The sequence below is a fragment of the Elgaria multicarinata genome, chromosome 18 (assembly GCF_023053635.1).
Source record: "Elgaria multicarinata webbii isolate HBS135686 ecotype San Diego chromosome 18, rElgMul1.1.pri, whole genome shotgun sequence".
NCBI classification, from domain to species: Eukaryota; Metazoa; Chordata; class Lepidosauria; order Squamata; family Anguidae; genus Elgaria; species Elgaria multicarinata.
Genome location: NC_086188.1, coordinates 7327969 through 7350942, shown reverse-complemented (window position 1 = coordinate 7350942; position 22974 = coordinate 7327969). Strand labels below are relative to the sequence as shown.

The window sequence follows — 22974 nt, the reverse complement described above, 5'->3', positions numbered from 1 at the left end:
CAATTAAGAAAACATTTGCTTGTTAACAACCTCCTGCTTTTTACTACGAATGTCAGCATGAATAGGTTCCTCGCTACATTTCGCAATACCAAGTCATGTTTTCCATTAAACTATTTTAAGTTGCCGTACCTACGTGGCCACCCAATTTATTCCAGTCTACAAGGTGCTGTGTGCTTGCATATGCACACACATGCAGTCAGCTTATGAAAAGATAACTTGAAAAATCATATGTTCTAATCATGTGTTCTAAAAAACTTGTGTTCTAATAAACACATTGAAAGAAAATATTTGCTTTATGGTTATGTTGGTTACTGAAAGGGAGGAGAGGGAGGTGGCAGCTTTTCGGTGACTGGTCTGGAAAGTATCTATACATTTTGGGAAGGATGAGCTTTGAAAAATCAGGGACTAACTCATCTTCAACCAAATAATAAAAAAGCCTGTTTTGTCTTTATCAGGACCAGTACACCAGTGTTAAAAATTGCGTATTCAGGAAGTGTTGTCAGTTTTGTCTTATTTAGAAAGCATTTTCCTGCAATGTTATTAGTTATTGTCCAACTTAGGAAGAGTTATTTTCTGCAGCGTTGTTAGTTATTACTCTATTAAGGAAGTGTTTTTTTTTCCTGCAACATTATCAGTTATTTTAAAATGTTATTCAAGTTGTGAGATCTATAGGAAGACCAGGGTTGAAATGGAAATACATCAGTGTTGCATAGACATAACTCTTATGGTTGTTGTTAAAGAGATTAGACAACTGTCAAAGTTGTTGTTAAACAGACCAACCTAACCAATACAGTAATTTCAAAATTTTGATGGATTGTGTACATATGTAAACCAATAGGCACAATTGTACTTGTGAGTATTTCTATTATAAATTTGGCAACTAATTGGCCCGGTGCTATTTCGTAGTTCTCTTGCACTAGCAGCATTTATATTGATAACAGGAGCTGTGGTACATCACATCTTGAGGGTGCCAGATTGGGGAAAGGGCGTCTTAGACATATAACAATGGATCAAATGGCACATTGTGAAGGACTACTCAATGGGTTCACTGGCAAACATCTTTAAAAAGCAACATTCTAACTCCCATGACTTCGGAAAGATTTGGAAATAGGTCAGCAACTGCGGAAAGGGAAGGAATTAATTGGCACGTCTCAGGCTGCTGGGTTTGGTTTCCGGGCCTGAAATTGTTGATATTTTGTGTGTGTGTGTGTGTGTGAGAGAGAGAGAGAGAGAGGGAAACACCTAGCTTAGTGTAAATAATGCAAATAAAATGTTTCAGCTACAAATGCAGAGTCTTCTACTCTATCTTCTTTATCTTCCCCACGTTTCTTCCATTGCTACAGGTGCAACCATCATGAGTGTCTTCTGAGAAGTCAGCTATGAGTAGAGCTCCCTGCTGGTTAAGAAAGATGGAGAATGAGTAAGCTTAAGCTCTAACAGGCAGGTAGCATGAGAGGAATCTTCTCTCCTCCAGTCACTCGGTAGCTGGAATGGGAGTGGTCCCTCCTGCTTTCTCCACAGGGCTGGCACCATACTCATCATTTTTAAAGTATGACCATAAAGTAGATGGAATTGCAGGAAGCTATGTGGAGGGCACACACCCCTTCTCCTCCTCTGAGCATCTGCTGTTGACATCATTGCTGTTAGCAAAAACTGGAAGGGGGAAATAGGCCATTTTGCTTTTTGCAAAAATAGGGAAAAATATGATTAGCTTGGGGAACTTTTCAGCCCACAGTCCATCTGAAATGCCTGTTGATATTTATATATTTATTTACAATATATACCGCTCCCCATTCAAAATTCCAGAGCGTTGTACAAGATAAAATAGGCACCGAATAAAACACTTCAAAATAGATTTTAAAAGAAGCAAAATATACACTGATATGTCCCCGTGACTCATATATCTTGCTAAATATAGCCATGGCACCCGTCCTCAGACGCAGGCCAGCGGGTCGCTCTCTGCACCTGTGAAGCAACGTAAGCCATGTACCGTGATCGGCTTCTCGGTTTATACAACCGCCCGTTGCAATCTCTATTTTGGTAAAGCTACGATACAGAGCACGGCTGATGGTAGTAAAGGCTGACCGAGAAATCCTAGGAATTGATCAAAGGAGCAGATAGCCCAGGAGTGGATTCATAACTCACCTTTGCCAAGTGCTTAGAGAGAGAAATGGAAAAGGTAAGTTTCATTGTTTTGCTGTTTGAAAAGACTCCCACGAGGCTTCGTGCTGTGCTAAGGATAAACCTTAATGGGAAGAAGCAGGAACAAACCACACATTTATCAGTCAAAGCAGGATAGTGAATGGGTTTGTATTTTCGATCTGTCAGTGACATATAGTTCAGCCAACACAACTTGAGTTTTGTTTTGAGGGTAAGCAAGAACAAACTTCTGCATAAACAAATTTGAGTTCAATGTGCAACTTGATGTCGAAGTGATTCCTCCAGCGTTTGATGCAATGCACCCTTACCCCCCTTTGGGCAGCATATAGGACTCACTTACCTAGGGGTAAGCCCCACTGAACTCAGTGGGGCTTACTTCTAAGTAGGTTGCTTTGACACCACACTTTCCCTCTGTTTCCCTCCCTGTTAAAACAAAATCGAAGGAATTGTTTTAAAAGGTGGTAAAAGGAAAGGAGGGTGGGTCACCTTTGAGCTACTGCAAATTTCGTTCTTCTTTTTGATTGCTTTTTGTTTCTCCCTTCATCCCAGTCAAAATTCAGATTATAAACTTTTGGGGACAAGGACCGATCCTTTTTAAAAATTTATATTTACTCTCTATAACTGACTTTGTGCATTGATGGCACTTTGCAGATCAAGCATGGGCAACTGTTTTTGAGTTCAGGGGCTGCATGAACGTTTTAAAACATTTGTATCCCGCCCGATATCATTAAGATCTCAGGGCGGCGTACAGATAAAAGCATACAGTATAAAACAATAAATATGCATAGTTAAAAACAAATTAAACCATGAACCAGGCATATGGCAGCACAACTTAATCACCCACATGTTTAGTTTTTTTTTAACGGTTTTTAATGCTTTATGTGTGTATGTTCTGTGTCTTAAAATTTTAAATTTTGTATACTTGTTTTTATCTCAATTTTAGAATTTCTGTAAACCGCTCAGAGAGCTCTGGCTATGGGGGCGGTATACAAGTGTGATTGATAAATAAATAAATAAATAAATAAAACAAATAATTTAAAAGCAGTTAAAACTATGGGCCGTCTTAGTGAATTTATCTCACACACACCCCCTTTATTTTGCCTCACATCTCTCAAGGAGGGGAGAGGAAGGGACAACGTCCTGTGTTGCTACGCCCTGCTCTGAAATTTGTTTACCAGCCTCTAGTCTAGATATAAATTTTAAAAATGTCAGTCTTCATGGCAGATGGCATGTGGGATTTGTGTATGAAGGTGATTTTTGCTCCGGCTACAAATGGCTTCTGCTTGCCGTACAGTTTTGTGGAGAAATAATGCACCTTCGCGAGAGAAAATAAAGGAGGGCTTGCAGGAATGCCCATTGAGCGAAGCTCTACCCAAGTCGCTGAGACGCCATCTTCCCTATATACGCCCAACCTGTTTTCTGTTTGTGCATCACTTTTAGAGAGTGCAACGGTTGGGGTGGCCGTGTGTCTTATTTTAGAGAGAACCGATAGAATGGCCGTGTGTTTTATTTTAGAAAGGGTGGTCTTTTATTCAAAGGCATCCTCCAGGGTCTTTCGTATTGTCTTTCTATTTAAATTACAGTAATTATTTCTAATTTTGCGACTATATCCTGATACCACACCTATGGTCAGGTGAATACTGACCATACTGATACTGGACCTGAGGTAAGAATAATGACCAGGAGAATTCTAATCTGACTGAAAGTGAACCTGAGGTAAAATAATAATAAACGGTCAGGTGAGGCACCTGTAGCTCACACGCAACACCCTTGTTTGAACAAAAGTCAGCATATACAACCATCACACACACAAAGTATGTGGCAGAGTGTTGCTCTTTTATTATTTTACTATGAACAGCACCATGTACATTGCTGGTGCTATATAAATAAATAAGTAATAATAATTGTTTCCCAAGGCCACCTCATGCTGAGGGGGTTGTGAAAGCGGGTCTCTTCTTCATGCAAAGCAGACTTCCAGGAATAACTCGAGTTGCTTCTGAATTCAGCCTAAAGGGCAATTGTAAAATGAATTGGGAGATTACGATACCTCAGGAGAATTTTGTCACTTTGCCCTTTCTGTGTCTAGGCCAAAACCAGGACCGGTTCTAAATCAGTTCTCTGACCGTGTCAGAACAAGCCCAATAGGTCAGGTTCAGTGGTCACAACCCAGTTGGTTCAGACCAAGACCAGTTCCAAAACAGTTTTGTGGCAGAGCCCTTCTGAACATCCACAGGTTTTGGCCAAGAGACTACGCCCAGCCTAAAATAGTATCAAATCAATTATCTGACAATGTAAACAGGAGTGTGTTTTAAAACAGATTTTTTTTTTTAGTAATTTATTTTAGCCCCAAACATAAAAACAAATTATAAAACCATGCCATGCAAGCAACCATTGACATTGGATCTAGTCTTGCTGCGGCTGGATGCACAAAACTATGTCATATGCACAATAGGATTATTCTTTAAAAAAACGTCGAAGTCCACAGAGATCAGAGCATAGCCCAAAGCAAAAACATTTAAGCAATTCTAGCTAAAGCACAATGTTTCTGTAAATTCCCACCCACGCAGCCAAGAGGATCTTCACATCCTTCAGAATAACTCCCAGTGGGGCAGGAATTCCTCACTGAGGAAAGAGAGATACTCAGGTTGGAAAGGCATTTTCCATGGAGTGAGTAAAACGGCAGCAGCATAGTGGAGGGTGTAAGGAATGAGGAAAAGGGCATTTTTGTCATCCCATCTTGTAAGGCAGGTGGCCTTCCAGATGTCATTGGACTCTAATTCCCATCAGCCCCAGCCAATATGCCCTATGGTCAGGGATGCTGAGAATAAACCTCCCTGTCTACTACACTCACCATCTAAGGTCCTTCTCCATGTGCCTCATCCATGGGAGGCTTGGAAAGTGGGAACAAGAGAGAGGGCCTTATTGGTAGTGGCTCCCCAATTGTGGAACAATCTCCCCAGTGAGGCCTGCTTGGCACCAGCATTGTTATCTTTTTTTGCGCCAGGTTAAGACCTTTCTGTACTCTTAGACATTTGGCAGAATATGATAAGGTTTTTGATCTCTTCCTGGGATTTCTAATTGTTGATTGTTAAAATTGTTTAGAGGTGTGGGTGTTGTGTGTTTATATGTTAATATTTTTTTATATTATGCTCAATATTGTAGTTTTAGGGGTGTGTGTTTTTTTAAAAAAAACTTTGTAAACCATCTAAAGAGCTTTGGCTATCGCTGTTATAAAAATGTAGTGACTAAATTCTGTGATCTGTATAAATTCTGCAAATTTGAAGGATTCTCTTGCTTTGGACATAAGAAAACAAACCGTAAGATTCTAGGAGTTTTTAAAGAGGCAGGAATTCATGAGTAGGCACTGGTTGGTAGTGTTTTCATTATTGTTTTCATAAAGCTGTCCTGATAGGAAGTCACTATTTATGTCCTACAGCCTAAAACACAGAACAGGGGAATAAAAGGAACTTTGGTGGCAAAGGACAAAACCCAGAAAGGCGAAGTAAGAACTGCTGAGAAGACAAGGACCTCTGTGAACCTGAAGAAGAAAAGCAAGGTAATGCTTCATAGCTCAGATGTGAATTATGATTTCTTATATTCCAGATAACTCTTATATTCCAGATAACTCAGTTTTCCCCCAATCTTCCTCCATCAAAATCAGAGCTCCCTGCAGCTACTTTGAACAAAAGGTCAGAAGAACTGATCATGGATCTTTCAGGATACTTCCATTTTGGCCCTTATGGGAACAATCCTATGCCTATCTAGACTGAAAAGATCCTCCTACAACTCTCAGCATGCCTCTAGCATCCATGGGGATGTAGGACTTGTTTTGCTCTAAATATGCACTCTAAGTGGCTTTAAAAGGGGAGACAAACCAGATTCATGAAAGTTGGATAGATGTTCTGGCCTGTTCTGACTGGGGAGTTCTGGAAGTCGCAGTCCAACACATCTGGAGGGCACCAGGATGGGGAATGAGGTCCTATCATGACGTCATGGAGATCTGGCCAATGAAGACATCTCATACTGGGGTCATGGCTGCATCTGGATCAGGAGTGTGATATTTTCCCCTGCAAAGGGCCATTGACCTATGGGAAAAGTTAATCAGAGAAAGGGCTGGATCCATGTGTGTGTGTGTGTGTAGGTAGCCAAGGGTGACGGGTTTGCAGCTTTGCATAGCTCTTTCTGTCTCTGTGGCAGACCAATGGAATGTTTCCCGCTCATGGCTTCTTTTGTCGCACACCCATTATGGGCGCAAGCATTCATTATATATACTATTCTAAAAACCAATAAATATCTAAGCAGTTGGCAATGCCTACTCTCTTTTGCGCTGCCATTTACTCAACATGTTAATGCTTAATAGGAGCCTCGCCTGCTAAATATTCATCGGCAGATCTATCAGTGGGTAAAGCATCATCACAGTTTGATTCAATTTTCCTAACTCTCCATCCATTCACGGCAAAAGGGACTGTTTTGAGAAAATGAAAATTGCATTTGCTGAAGGGGTAACAACCGAATTACTTATTTTGAGGTCAGTGTCATGGCCTGTTTGTATGAACCTGCTAATATTCCAGTGCCCGGGTGGTGTAAGCATTAGCATTTCAATTGGGGACTTGTTTAGTACTTACAGAAATGCAGGTCCAGTGAAGGGAATCAGAAATAAGCAATGCCGGACTGTTTATAATGGGTAGGGTGACCCTATGGAAAGGAGGACAGGGCCCCTGTATCTTTAACAGCTGCATAGAAAAGGTAATTTCAGCAGGTGTCCTTTGTATGCATGCAGCACCTGGTGAAATTCCCTCTTCATTACAACAGTTAAAGCTGCAGGAGCCCTGCCTAGCATGACCAGAGACAAAACTTAAGCCCATTAGATCTACTGAGTGAGTTGTTAAATCGGGTTTAATATAAGTTTGGTTTTAATTTCTGCCTTTTATTCAAGTGGTAGAGTCATAGAAATCTAGCCAGAAACACCAGCCTAATGTGGAGTCAGAGGCTCAGGGCCAGGTAAAACAGCCAAGTCATAACTTTGAAGAATGCTCTGCTGCCCTTCTCCAGCCTTCTCTTCTCCAGGCAAAACATACCTAGTTCCTTCAATTTATGCCGGCAGACATGTGAATAGAAACGTGTGTCCACCACCATTATGTCACATTTGGCTTGGACTCGTAACCCTAAAAATGACGTTTTCTGGTGCCCAATGCGTAATATTCAGAAAGGAAGTCTGGATAGACTTCATACTGACCATAACCTGAGAAGATGCCTTCTCAACTGGCCAGCAAGAAGATGTTCCCTTGAGGTCCCTCGGTTCTAGGTCACTCTAAGGCCTTGAACGTCAGGAGCTTTAAACGCCTTTGCTTGTTCAGCTGCTCCATTTAGCTATGTCAGTTTTTTTGTCTTGAGATTCTGACTTGGCCTCCTTTGACCCGACTGTTCGAATTTGTTTCTCCTCTCTCCTGCTTTTAAGTTGGAAGGAGCCTGCTGGCTGCACGGAACATAAGTTGACAGCAGAGGGCAGCTGCTAGCTATGAAGGGGTGTTTCCTTGAAGGGTGTTTGGAGAGGTGCTAAGATGTCGCCTTATTCATTCTGACGGGGGGGGGGGCGGGGTAGTGGTGGAAGCTATGACCACCCTGTTCCTCATCAAGCAGCACTTGAGGTGAACTTGCTCTGAAGTTCTTGCTCTGAAATTTTGAGCAAAGCTTGAAGAATTTTGGTAGCAAAAGTGACTTCCCCCACCCCCAGAAGTGGGGTGGGGATATGGTGATGGAGGGGTGTGTGTGTATGTGCGCGCGCATGGTTTTTCACACAATTGGTTAGCCATGTTGAACTCTGCAGTTTGTGGACAGGATCCAACCACGAGCATCTTCAGTTGGGCTCATGTGTGATTCTGTCAACATTTAGAAAGTATAAGAAAGGGAGAAGATGACACCTGCAGGGGGTTAATTTGAGCATGGGATTAGTCTCACAAACTGGTTTACAAGGCCAGGCCTAGCTCTGGGACATGTGTAACACTAATAGGGGCCTCTGAGTGGGTGCAGAGTGTGCATTTCCCTCACCAAGGAGTCAACTTGCCCCTATGCATCTGAGATTATTTTGGATTGGATCATCTCCAAGGTCCCTTTCAACTCTAAAATTCGATCATGTAATTGGAGGGTGGGGTCGCTCAGGCAGTGACCCTTGGTGTGAGAAGGGGAGTTACAAGTATGAACAACTGCCCCAATTACGGATTTACAGATTTTGTAAAATCGGTTCCATATGTGTTTTGCAGATTGCCAGACACCTTTCATTCTTTCATTCCACATCGGAGGAATTGTTTTTCCCCCCAATTTCTCAAATTTGCGCAAATTCACATTTGTGACAACCGTATTTTGATACATTGGAATTTCAAAGTTGTTTTTTAAATGCTATGTTATATTATTGAAACTCTCTGTTTATACTGTTTACCCTCTTGGATGGATTTCTTTTACCAGAAAGGCAGCCTACTTCAAATCAATCAATTCAAGAGTATTAACTTTGATTTTCCTGTTTTTAGCAGACTAGCTGTCCATCGTCTACATCCTCTTCTTCCTCAATCATGCAAACGTCAAAGGCAACAGTTACAAAATTTCTGCTCAAGAAGAAAGCGGACTTAGTCAAGGTTCAGGGCCTGAATATTCAGGATATTAGCAGCCAGCTTCCTCCTGCCTTTAAGGACTTAGAGATTCATCTGCTTCAAGTTGAGTGTGAGGAGCTTCGTAATCGACTCGGGTGTCTGAGGGTAAATATGAAACTTCTTTTGGAATGGTGCTGCAGAGAGGGCTTGTATCTCTTTTGTATCTGATCAGGAGGGCAGGGCTCCTGCAGCTTTAACTGTTGTGACGAAGAGGGAATTTCACCAAGTGCTGCAACGCACACAAATGACGCCTGCTGAAATTCCCTTTTCTCTACAACTGTTAAAGATACATGAGCCTGGTCCTCCTTTCCATGGGGTCACACTACTTCAGGGGGAATGCAACCCCATCCAGTAGAGGTTGTGCACCAACTGCTTCGACCCAGGAACCACCTACCCACAGTGCCTTCATCTTGCCAGGATTCAGCTTCAGTTCATTCACCTTTATTAGTTACTGGCAAGAAAAGATTTAGGTTCAAATATGCTGGAGGATTTGGTATTTTGGCCCCTCCCCTTTTGCTTTAGCCCCACCCACCACTGGAACACACCTCCCAAGAGCCTTTCTGAAATGAAATCCACCCCTTGGGCTGAAAGAGCTGGATGGACCAATGGTCCGACTCGGTATATATGTCTTTAACGAAAACAGAAGGAAGTCAGCAATTGATGGAAAACCGTTGGCATTGCAGGAAGGATTGGTGGGTCAAAAGCCAAGTGACGTGGAAGAGCTGATGAAACAGTCTCAGAAAGAGCTCCTGTGGCTGCAGAGACAGCTGTCTTTCCTCTCCACTGGGGCACCCACATGCATTTTGCCGGCAAGCAAGGTAAGAACGTAAGAAGGGCCCTGCTGGATCAGACTGAGGGTCCATCTAGTCCAGCCAACCAGCTGTCCACCAGGGACCAACAAGGCAGGACACAATGCAACAACACCCTCCCACCCATGTTCCTTTGCAACTGGGGTACATAGGCTTACTGCCTTGGATACTGGAAGTAGCACATAACCATCAGGGCTAGTAGCCATGGATAGCCTTCTCCTCCAGGAATTTCTTACATCTTGAGAGCCAATGGTGTGTAATAGTGAGAGTGTTTGACTGGGACTAAGGAGATCCAGGTTCTAGTCCCCGCTCGGCCGTGAAGCTCACTGGGTGACTTTGGGCCAAGCCCTGACTCTCAGCCTAACCTATATCACAGGACTGTTGGGAGGATAAAGTGGAGAGGAAGAGGACCATGTAAGCTCCCTTGTGCTTTTTTTTTTTAACAGAAACTTTTTTTCTGTTAAAGTTAGAAACCTCAAGTTTGGCACCATGACACCTCATGGATGTATACACACGCACGCCAAGACTCAAGGCAATCCCATCATCCCCTGATTTTGGGGAAATTTATGAAAATCGGGCACCCCATTCACACCCCTTTCGATAGCTCTGTCAATTTGCATTTTAGAAACCTCAAACTCGCCACCATGATAGCTTATCCAGGAATACACATGCACGCCAAGGTACAAGCCAACGGTGATGGCGGCAGAGCCCGGTAAGGGACCAAGGGGGAGGGGGGCCTTACCTGCATCCGTCCGCGGTCCGTCGGCTTCTTCAATTGAGCCCGCGGTTCAACCAGGAAGTCTGGGCCAAGCGGCCCAGACTTCCTGGTTGAACCGCGGGCTCAATTGAAGAAGCCGACGGACCGCGGACGGATGCAGGTAAGGGAGAGGAAGGCGGGGGTGTTAGCGGGCCCTGCCGCTGCCGCCGCATGGGCAATAGCGACAGCAGCAGTGCCCGGTAAACCCCACTTACCTTTCTGACGGAGCTCCGGATCGTGGCGAAGGATCTGCCTTCACCTCGATCCTCTTCGCCACACTCTGCCGGCCCCCCCAATCCTCTTCGCCTCCGCCTTAAGGGCAGGTGAAGCCCCCCGCTCCGCTTCTAATTCGCTGGTCCGATTAGAAGCGGAGCACATCCCTAGTATAAATGAATAATAGTACAGAGAGCCAGGTCCATACTTTATTGACTCGGGAATAACAGAGGCTGTTGTGTGGAGAGAGAGAGAGACAGACAGACAGAGATTCTTCAGTGCCTAAGAATGGCAGATTTGAGCCCTTGGTGAGGGAGGTCAAGCTGACATTCAGAATGTGCCCCACAATGTAGTATGAAAGGGAGTTGGGAGAAGACAAACCACTATACCTATTGGAGCTTTGGATGTCATCATAAAATGGCAGCAATTTGTCAATTATTTAATTAATTTAAAATAATATCACAGAGGGGAAGAGGTGTTTGTGGAGTTTCCTGTCTCAAGTGTCAAAATAATTTTGCTGGCTGTTGATCAAGGTGTGCGTACCATTTGTTTCTCTGTCTCAGGCAGCAACATGTCTTGGGAGGGCCCTGATCCAGCCATACCTGCATTGAAGTTTGATCTCTGTGTTCTGCCCAAAAAAGAAAAGAAAAGAATCCAAGTTGGGGAGGGGTTTGCATTATGAATACTCTCTCATTTCAAAATTCCCCCACATGTAGATAGCTAGCACCTCAGCAGAGTGGTCTAGGCTAGATACATTCTTCCTGATGCACTAGGCTTTTGTATACAGGGATTATTCAAAACATGATTTCCCTACTACCAACCACCAACTGCAGCCTCAAATGGTACAGTCCAGGAAGGACTCTACCACATGATTATACACAAGGCATTTGAAATCATTTTTAATGACCGTTAAACTTCAAGTATTTATTCTACAATATATACAAAAGCCCTTTGTAAAAAGCTGTTTTTCTTTGAAGAAAAATAAACCTATAATGAGTACAACATTATAACAAACGCTAACGGTTAAAAATAGCTTCCACTCCTATAAAGGAGGAAGAAAGCCTAGAATATACATGCTTTTAATAGCGCTCCCATCACATTCCCTCCTGCGTCCCAATACAAATACGTTATAGCTTGCTTTGCCTTGTATGCAGTATGGAATAGTTGCTTTAACAAAACAAAACAAAACAAGGTTTAGATTCCATCTCCAAGAAGATTCAGTTATTCATTAGTATTTTTATATATATATCCATCACTTCCAGTTGCTAGGCAGCTGCCTGATCACACTGTGAGAGGCCAAAGTTGTGTGTGTGTTGGCTGCAGCTGTCTTTTGTAAAAGGAGAGAGAGACAGAGACAGAAACAGAATGGTCAGTTGGGACAGCCTGGCTAATCTTCTTTTAATAACCTTCTACATTTGAGCCCCTCAAGCTTCCATTCCACACACATACACACACACACACACAACCTCTCGCATTCACACATAATGCTAACACCGTAGCTAGTTACTGTGTTTACATTTCATCGGCCGGGCTCTCTCCTAGGCCTCGGCTGACCTGCTGAGAGTGTCCTGTGATAGCCTCTCTGTGGAGATAAAATAAAATCCACAGCCGCCTCCTCCTCCTCCTCCTCCTCCTCCTCCTCCTCCTGCTGCATTGTAGCCCAGCCTTCATGGCCTCTTTGTCAGCCTCCTGTCAGTTTCCATCAAGGCTGCCTGCTCTGGGTGTCAGGGCTAATGCTATGTGAAAGAGAAACTGGCAAAGGAGAGGAAAGCCATCTTTGTGTGTGAGTGTGTGTGTGAGTGTGCGCGCGTGGGTCTGTTTTCTGTGTGCGGCATGCGCGCGCCAAACCACTGCTGTTTCATAGGCTCTGGCAGCTGCTGCATGGCCGATGATGCTCTCTCCATTGCCTGCCTCCCTGCAGACAGCCACAGAATCATTTTGAGCCTGGACCGCAAGTGGAGCTAACGTGCGCACTGATGCTGCTGCTGTTGCTGCCTCCTCCTCCTCTTCCTCTCCCTTCTCTCAGGACCAGCCGGTAGTCCTAACCCAGAGACTGCGGTCTCCCTTTTTATTTATTTATTTGAGTGTTTCTTCTTCTTCTTCTTCTTCTTCTCCTTGCTCTGATTCCAGTGGCAAAATAGACTCTGGCTTATGACAAGCGCTAAATTCTAAGGTAAGGCAGCGAAGGTTTCGCTTCTTCTAACCTCCCCCATCTTCTCGTTCCTAAAAATAGCTTTCTCTGCTTAACTGGCTTAGAGTATAACCCACCCTTGGCCTTTCCCTGTCTCCCTCTGTCTCTCTTTTATTTTCTCTCCCCATCCCCTCCTCCATCTCTCTCCCCCTCGGCTGATTAGCAACATTGCTGCAGGAAATCATCCCTGTAGGCGGACAAACTTTATTATTATGCTGGAATGCGATAGGGGACTTTGATGTCCTTCAGGTTCGGTGAGGGGGAGATTGCTGGCGATTGGCAGGAGAGTTTGTCTCATCTCACATCCTGTGTGCATAAAATATAAAAGGGATTAAACCCTATAGCTAGATTATTCTACCCTTCTCTCTCTCTCTCTCTCTCTTTCTCCCTCTCTCTCTCCCTCTCTCTCTCTCCACACTGCTGTCTCTGCAGTCTGTTTGATGTTTGTGGGTTATTTGCAGAGGAAGGGGGGATTTGTTTTTAAAGACCCCTCTGTCATTTCCCAGGCAGAATCTTGGCCTTCTCAAAAAGATAAGACAAAACGCCTGGCGATTGCTGATGATGTTTTGCTGGGTTTCTAGGCTTCTCTGTGGGGCAAACTTAGTAACCATACCAGCTAGTGTATTCCTCACCCCCACCTCCTTTTCCACTAACACCGTTCAATTATACACAGTATCCGATTGCGTCTCTGATCAACACCCGAGTGTCATAGCAAAGCCGGCACTGTCATTATGCTTCCTTCTGAGATGTTATTAATGAAATTAGCCGTGGCGTTTCCACTGGTATCTCTATCTGATGCATCCAGTAGTAGTAGTAGGTGTGTGTGTGTGTGTGTGTGTGTGTGAGAGAGAGAGAGAGAGAGAGAGAGAGAGAGAGAGAGAACAGGTTTTGGGTGGGATGCAATTTGAAACTCTTCACGTTCCATATTTAAATAGCTAGACTGTCACACCGTGTTTCTTATAAGGAAGGCTATACACAGTTGTGGCCTTGTTCGTATGTTTCTGACTGGCATGCCTATCTAATATGGCAAGACTTGTCCTGGGTTTGTGTATATGTGTATGGATATACTGAGTTGAACAACAAATGTTTATTAACACCAGTGACCGCATATATGTATGTATTACTTGCATAGTGTCATCAATGTGCATTCCCCATTCTCAATTTCTCCTTCTCTTTCCCTAAATTGTAAGATGTTAGCATGATGTTGTATCTACTTAGTGCATCATTAGGCATGACACAAGCAACAACAGATGCTGCTTTAGACATTAATGTTAAAACATAGCACAATGGCAATACTACTACTACTACTACTAATACTAATAATAATATAATTTAACATGGTGCATTCCTATCCATGTTTATGCACCATGGATAAGTGCAATCCTATCCACTATGTTCAATGGGGCTTACGTCCTGGTCATTTTGTATAGGATTGTGGCCATAGAGGTCAACTTTTTTTTTTCTTTTTTGAAGAGAGGTCTCTGCCCCTAGAAGCCTACCATTTATGTTTTGGCAGCATAAGAGAGAATGGAGGGAAGGGGTTAGGCGTGAAGAAGCAAAACAAAGGTAGCTTGCTTTGTCTCACAAAGAGAAGAGAGGTCTTGGCAAGGAGGTATAGGCAATGTGCACAAAATGTGTACAGGAATGTTGTCCCTTGGCCTGCAAAGGCAAGGTGCACATTCGAATGATGTCAGAGAAGGTACACCAATTGGCAGCATGAGCTGGATATTTCATTCCTTGCTTAGCCTTTGTCGGTGCAGCGGTGGCACATATTGACCGTGCCGCTGACGGAGATCCTTCATCTGTGATGCCCATTTATGCTCCTTTTCAATCAAAGTCTTCACACATAAATTGCCCTAGTCATGGGCTGTGTGGCTGGGATGCCGTCAAAGCAGTACTCAAATTATGGCACAGGTAAGGGAGCCATTTATAAAATCTGCAATCTATGACTCTTCCCAACTGCAACCAAATCATGCCCCCCCCCCCCCGATCCTTGGGGAAACAGTAGCTAAGGGGTTCGTTCCTTGCCCTGTAATTTGAGCACTGTTGCAAAGGGACTGGTCCCTCCAGGATATTCTACCTCGTCCTGATGTGTTTGTCTTTCATGGTTGTTGGCATTTTAAAGCAAGACTCTAATGTGTGTGTGTGTGTGTCTACTTATGAAGATACAAGGGATTGGGGAGGGTGTAGGCACAACATCTACCTGCTTTCTCATTAAGAAGCAAACATGCTAATCCAGCCCTGGGAAATCTGTCAAGCATTTGGCATGAGTGATATGTGTGTGTGTGTGTTGTGTGTGTTATTGACATTGGGCTGCATATTAATAATGATATTAAGATTATTTAACAAGCTGAATTTCAATAGGATTTATTTATTTATTTATTTATTTATTTACACTTATATACCGCCCCCATAGCTAGAGCTCTCTGGGCACTTTACTGAAATTCTAAAATTGAGATAAAAACGAATATACAAAATTTAAATTCTAAAACGCAGGACATACATACATAAAGCATTAAAAACCGTTAAAAATAAACAGGTGGGTGATAAAGATGTGCCGCCATATGCCTGGGCAAAGAGGAAAGTCTTAACCTGGCGCCGGAAAGATAGCAGCGTTGGCGCCAGGCGAGCCTCGTCAGGGAGAACGTTCCAGAGTCTGGGGGCCACCACCGAAAAGGCCCTGTCCCTCGTTGCCACACTATATGCTTTTATTTATTTATTTTCAATAGGTTGGGTTTGTTGGGGCAGTACCAGCACACTGGAGAGGCCATTGTAAACCAGTGCAAACCAGCAAAAACCTTTATACATCAATAAGTTTTTTGCAAACCACCCAGAGAGCTTCAGCTATTGGGCAGCATAAAAATGCAACACATATATAAAACAATAGGTTGGCTTTGCTATTTTGCTGGTTTGCACTGGCTTACCGCTCCAATCCTATGCTTGAATTATGGGTGTGGGGGAGCGCTATGATTACAGAGTCCTAATTCAAGCACTTAGCCTCCCTAAAAAAAATGGTGCCCAAGCGTTTTCTCCCCTCTCTACTAGCATTAAACACAACATATGCACACATCTGTAACGGTTCTGATTCAGGTACTCTCTGAGGAGCACTGAGGGGCTGGGAGCACCAAAGGGCCATCTGGCACTGCCGGTTTGGCCGTATGTTTGTGGCCTCGATCCAAGAAGAGAGCGCTGGCAACGAAATGCAGAGTGATCACCCCGCCCAGGGCTGGCCCTGCCATGCAGCAGGCTGAAGCAACCTGCTTCAGGTGGCACTGTTTCCAGGAGATAGATGAAAGCAGGAAACGGTGCTTCATGCAGCAATCTGTCTTCACCAGATACTGGGTACTTCCCTCCACTCCAAGCTCAGCACATGTTTTATTTGCATGACAGCCAATTCGGAATAGTGACACATGTGGGTGGAACGCTGTGACTTTCTACATGCTCTAAGTATGGATAATCATCACATCTGGGGAAAAGAGGGCTGATCCTTGGAGAATCCTTGAATTCCCCCTCCCCCCAAATAAAGCTATTCATCTTCATGTTTTACTCAATGCATCAAGTGGCCACAGAAGGGAAGTGTTAAGGCTATGATCAATAATACAGAAAGCTAAATAAGGACTAAGTAGCAGCGGGGATAAAAGATCCACCTTAAGAGGCAAGCCTGAAATATAGAAAGACTGAGGAAGCTGGAGAGCAGAGTTAATGAATAAACAGGGTAGGATGCTACATGTTAACAGAATCAGGCCAGCTGTAGCCCTTGGAGGTGCACTTGGGTCTGTTTCACACGTACACATATGTCTTTCGATTTCCCAGTGCTCAATTATTTGTGCTGACTTTGGCTGAATGAATGTGTGAATGTGAAGAAGCTTTAGGTTTCGGGCCACCATGCAAGATATGTCTACAGTGTTGGATCCGTGATGACTCGTTCCAGTCTTCCCCGACCAGGTACCCTCCAGATGTGTTGGGCTATATGCTGCCTGGGCATGATGGGAGTTGTAATCCAGCACATTGGGAGGGCACCAGGTTGGGGAAAGCTCCTTTGTTCAAACCTATAGATCCCCACTAGAAGCTGCATGACATCAAGCCCATCAGTGTTTTTGTGCCGTAGCTCTATGGGACCCTGATGCAAGGTGATTATGCACGGCCTGTGTGGATTCTGATCTGTGGCTCATTTATGCATTCAAATCGCCATGCAATGCTGCAGTGGCTGAACGACAGAGCATGAATGTGTGACTAGTCCTTGGTGTCTCATGATACTCATCTTTCAACAACTCTCAGTTGAGCATATGGCCATTTTGTGTACTGCCCTAAGAGCTTTGGCTATGAGGCAGTATAGAAATATAATAGATGAAATGAATGAAAATGAATTGCAAAACACTGCATTTCAGTACTTGAACTGCTTTGATAATAAAAGATACACCAAACTGCCTAGCTGTTTTAGGGTTAACATGGAAGCCAAATCAATAATTTTCCATTCTGGTATAAGACTACTGGATTCAAATCCAGAATGAACAGGATTTGGATCTCTGCTCAGTTGGGTGGCCTTGGACCAGTCTCTGTTTCTCAACAGGGTTGTTACAAAGAACTGACCTGATCCGTACTTCCCCAACTAACGTGTGTATCGTTACATTGTTATTCTGTGGTTTTTGCACTTGCCGAGTGCCCTGACACTTTTTCGCTCTAAAGGATATCAAAAATGCACTTGCATTTCGAAATAATGCGTATTTAAACCTGTACTTTAAAAATGTATTTTCTCTCGATTTTTTTGTGGCCGACATTCTGATATGTCCCTTAGGTGTGGATCAGGCCAGTTCATAAAAGAAATTTGAATGTTGAGATCCCTTAAGCATCCTTATTTGAAGGGTGGGAAGGCAATGGTGGTTGAATTCAACAGTACCTTGAGCAAAAGGAATTGTTCCCTCCCTAGATTGTAGTGGGTAGACTTCTTCAATCAACACCTGCCCTGGCGCCAAGCTTGCTTTGCCTAGCGCTGTGTGTGCTGAATTGCGTCGATAAGTCCTGAATGGGAAAGAAAACAAACACACATTACTGTTGGCAAACTGTAGGAATAGCTTGCGAACAGCACCGGAAACAGAGATGGCATCATGAACCAGGTCAGGGTATTTTGAAAATATCATGGCCATTTTTGTCTTTAAAATTTTTTTTTTTTACATATTCAACTTTGCAGGGACCTTTTCAGAGGTGTGTGTATGTGTGGGTGGGAATAGAACTCAGTGATCTCTAATGATGTGGGTCACTAGTGAGAATCCAAAGCTTGCAGCCTGGATGGGAAGAGCTAACACTTGATACCTTGATGAAACAGACATGCCGTAATACCTCTGTTTCCAGGCTGTGGCCTCCGTGGCACTGAAAGGCCGTTGCATTACACTCAGTGGCTTGTGAAGGCTATGTATTGGTAGAGCTAGCCATGAGGGCAACCGGGATGATCAGGGGTCTGGAAACAAAGCCCTATGAAGAGAGACTGAAAGAACAGGGCATGTTTAGCCTGGAGAAGAGAAGATTGAGGGGAGACATGATAGCACTCTTCAAATACTTAAAAGGTTGTCACACAGAGGAGGGCCAGGATCTCTTCTCGATCCTCCCAGAGAGCAGGACACGGAATAACGGGCTCAAGTTAAAGGAAGCCAGATTCCAGCTGGACATCAGGAAAAATTTCCTGACTGTTAGAGCAGTACAACAATGGAATCCGTTACCTAGGGAGGTTGTGGGCTCTCCCACACTAGAGGCCTTCAAGAGGCAGCTGGACAACCATCTGTCAGGGATGCTTTAGGGTGGATTCCTGCATTGAGCAGGGGGTTGGACTCGATGGCCTTGTAGGCCCCTTCCAACTCTGCCATTCTATGATTCTATGTGGGAGACTTATTTATTTATTTATTTATCATATTTATACCCCGCTCCTCAGCCAAAAAAGGCTCTCGGAGCGGCTTACACTTAGCAAAAAAGACAGTCCCTGCCCTCAGGCTTACAGTCTAATAAAGACATGACACACAAGGAAAAGGAGTTCAGGAGGGAAGAGGTAAAGAGAGAGAGAAATTAAGTGGACTGGGGAAAGGGCTGATGGGATTGTCCTGCTCCCGAAGGAGGGGAGTCCAACAGGAGCAGGCCCCGATGTTTCCTCGGCCTGCTGCTGTCCCCTCGGTCCTTCTTCTTCCCCACAGGACCAAGATGGCAGTTTGCCCTGTGGGGGTGGGGGAAGAGTCCACCAGGAGGGAGATCTGCCCTGCTGGGGTCCCAACCTGGGATTTCCCAGATAACAGATATGCTCCTGTTCTCCTGAGTCACCTGGTGGATTGCTGTTTGGGGTTTTTTGTGCAAACCCACCCCTCACATTCTTTGAAATGTCTCAGCTGTGGCTTTGTGTCTGGCAGTAAGAGCATTAAGCTGGTATTTTAGCCTCACCCCTTTCTCTTTGGTCCTGCCCACCACTGGAACGCAGCCTCCGAGAGTTTCTCTGAAATGGAAATTTGCCCTCGAGCTGAAAAAGCTTCTGCACCCCTGATACACAAGCCTATTTCCATTAAATGGGGTGTGTGTGTGTCTTGTATATCACCCGTAGAGTTGCCCTTTTCGCTGTGGCTTTTTCTGAGGTCAGAAATGAATGAGGGGAACAGCTTTGTTCCCTTTGCCCAAATTCTAGAGTGGAATTGTGTAATCTACAACTTGCTCTGGCCGTTTGTGAGTGGAATGTCCCAAAACCTCTGATGCCAGGAACAACAGACTGTATTTTACCTCCTCTTCGCCTTGTCAAAAAAAGTCTTGAACATGCGAGATGAAGTCACAGCATCATCTAAGGCCTCCTTCTTAATTAGCATCATCAATTATCAGCCCCCCCCAAGGAATATTAGAGAAATATATTCCTTTCTATATTTATAACTTCACCATTTATGTTCCAATAAGGAGGGTCCACTTTGATTTCCAATATTAAGCATAGATGTTTTTTAGCAGCCAGAAGCCCTGGAAAGATCTGACACAAAGACTGGGAGTCTTCTAAAGCAAGGACTGGAAGATAAACACACCTTCCCAGTGCTGGTTTCAGGTTTAGAGGGCTCAAGGGCAAGACACCCTCAATGGACCCTCTCCCTTTGTGAGTCACCAGCCACTACTGCCCCTCATCCTCGCTTTCATCATTGCTTACTTGACAGACAGAGGGGCAATGAAGTCTCTTCTTCCTTCTCCACACCACTGTGGACCAGAGCAAGAGGCAGGTGAACAAGCTGAGTGCAACAGTGAAGAAGAAGAGCAACTCCAGGAGGGTCGTGCCAGTGAACCCCTGCTGGGATGTGGGCCTTCAGCAGGCCCCAATTTCGGTGGAGTGTGAATCCATTAATTTATTTATTAAATTTATATACCACCCCATAGCCGAAGCTCTCTGGGCGGTTTACAAAAGTTAAAAACAGTGAACATTAAAAAGTATACAAAATTTGAAACCATCTAAAACATAAAAACAACAGTAGATAAACAAAAGTATCCACTTTAAAACAACAGTCCTGGGGGTCCATTAAAAACAAACAAACTTAGCATTGTAAAATGAGAAGAGAAAAGTCTTGACCTGGCGCTGAAAAGGCCCTCTCCCTTGTTGCCATCCTCCAAGCTTCCCTCGGAGTAGGCACTCGGAGGAGGACCTTAGATGTTGAGCGCAGTGTATGGGTAGGTTCATGTCGGGAGAAGCGTTCCGTCAGGTATGGTGGTCCCAAGCCGTGTCGCGCTTTATAGGTTAAAACCAGCACCTTGAATTGGGCTCGGAAACATAAAGGCTGAAGACCTTTTTATTCTCTCAGTATTTTAATACTTAATTTTAACTTAAATTTAAATTTTACTGTTCTAACTCTGTATTTTAATCTTGTATCAATTTTGCGGTGTGGTTTTATCCTGGTTGTGCTTTTTATACTGTATTTTGTATTTGTGCTTTTAACCTGTTGGTTGTTTTATTTTGGTTTTAATTTTTGTGAACCGCCCAGAGAGCTTCGGCTATTGGGTGGTATAAAAATGTAATAAATAAATAAATAAATAAATAAAAGGCAGCCAATGCAAGCAGGCCAGAATCAGTGTTATATGTTCAAACCTCCTTGTTCCAGTTATCAATCTGGCTGCTGCATTTTGCACAAGCTGCAGCTTCTGAACCGTCTTCAAAAGCTGCCCCATGTAGAGGGCATTGCAGTAATCTAATTTGGAGGTTACCAGAGTATGGACGACTGAAGCTAGGTTATCCTTGTCCAGATTTGGGGTTTTAGCCAGAACCAGCCAACTCTGAAGAAGCTACGTAAGATACTAAACCTATTTTGGGGATATAATTCAGCACCTTGGATAGGTCCTTTAGAGACATGGCTCCTTTAGAGTTCTGTCTGTCCCCCCCCCTCAAAGTGTGTGTGTGTGTTTGTGGAAACAATTCTGAATAAAACTGAGAATGAATAAAGAGGCCCACTGAAATTGGAATCCACCATCCTCCTCTGCCTGGGCCTATTAACTGGGGATTGAATCTGGGGTCTTCTGCAGGTTCTCTGCCAGTCCTTGAGAAGAGAAACACAGAGAAAAGAGAATGAGGGGGTGGGGAACCACAGTGATGAGTCCTTACCTGAACAATCGTCTTCTTCCATATATACCTGTCCTAAGATCTAGCTTTTAATCTGATGTTATTCTTTTTTAAACTTAAGATTTCCATATTATGTTTTCCTATGTTATTGTATTTTATGGTTTTAAAAGTTTTGTTTTATGAGCTGCCCAGAGAGCATCGGCTATTGGGCAGTACGAAAAAACATAATAACTAAAATATAATAAGAAAATAACGACCATACATTTATATCCATTTAGGGTTCAGGCTGATTTTCCCTCACTGGTGATACAATTACTCACTGGTTCTTTGGGTAGATAACTTGAAAATAGACTGGCATTTCCATTATTATTGTAGTTAAATGTAATGAATTAATTAAAATCAATAAATCAGTTTAAAAGGAAATGTTTATTTGGTTGACAGCCCTCATCTCTTTTTTATATAGATATATATAAGTTGTATGTAGATTATCTTTTCTCTGTTGCACTGCTGCTATCTTTAGTTCTGATCCTGTTAACCTGTTTTATCTTCCACCGAGACTCAACCCGCCCATGTGTAAATATACTGCCACCTTCACAGTTTTCTTCACTGCAACTGATGAAAACTCACACCACAATTAATTGGCTTGTTTCCCAAGGTCCTTACTGGACCATTTTCCTTTATTTTTTTTTATCAGAACCCCAAAGGTTGTGTAAAAGTGGGGAAAAGGTTTAAACAAACTAAACCAAGTGCATAAGGCTGTTGCATTATAATACATGTTAAATATCTGTTAGATTATTATTATTATTATTATTATTATTATTATTATTATTTATATAGCACCATCAATGTACATGGTGCTGTACAGAGTAAAACAGTAAATAGCAAGACCCTGCCGCATAGGCTTACATTCTAATAGAATCATAGTAAAGCAATAAGGAGGGGAAGAGAATGCAAACAGGCACAGGGTAGGGTAAAACTAACAGTATAACAAACAGTCTAAAGTCTGAGCAACATCAAGTTGTAAAAGCTTTAGGAAAAAGAAAAGGTTTTAGCTGAGCTTTAAAAGCTGCGATTGAACTTGTAGATCTCAAATGTTCTGGGAGAGCGTTCCAGGCGTAAGGGGCAGCAGAAGAGAATGGACGAAGCCGAGCAAGGAAAGTGGAGACCCTTGGGCAGGTGAGAAACATGACATCAGAGGAGCGAAGCGCACGAGCGGGGCAATAGTGTGAGATGAGAGAGGAGAGAGAGGGCGGAGCTAGACCGTGAAAAGCTTTGAAGGTCAACAGGAGAAGTTTATATTGGATTCTGAAGTGAATTGGAAGCCAATGAAGAGATTTCAGAAGTGGAGTAACATGGTCAGAGCGGCGAGCCAAGAAGATGATCTTAGCGGCAGCATGGTGGACAGAAACCAACGGACTGATGTGAGAAGAAGAAAGGCCAGAGAGAAGAAGGTTGCAGTTCGGGGCTTATCATCTGTTCTACCCCAAGCACTATCATGGGTTAATTAATTAATTGAAACTTTCCTTAAAACTGGCTACCAAAATGTCTATCGCTGGTGCTGGAAGATGCACATACTTTTGGCAGGCCTCCTGAGGAAGAGAGAATTTCTAATGCTGAGCAGCAGCTGCCATCCTGATTTGACACGCGGA

General features: G+C 43.5%; 1 protein-coding gene across 1 annotated transcript in view; it reads left to right on the top strand.

Moving 5' to 3' along the window:
* The first annotated feature begins 5601 nt into the window (after positions 1-5601).
* RIMBP2 (RIMS binding protein 2) overlaps positions 5602-22974 on the top strand; it is a 195815-nt gene continuing 178442 nt past the window's right edge. The window contains exons 1-3 of the mRNA XM_063143936.1: positions 5602-5716; positions 8685-8909; positions 9488-9622. Of these exons, the coding sequence (XP_063000006.1) occupies positions 8727-8909; positions 9488-9622 (318 nt within the window). The 5' untranslated portion in view covers positions 5602-5716; positions 8685-8726. The remainder of the gene's footprint in view (positions 5717-8684; positions 8910-9487; positions 9623-22974) is intronic.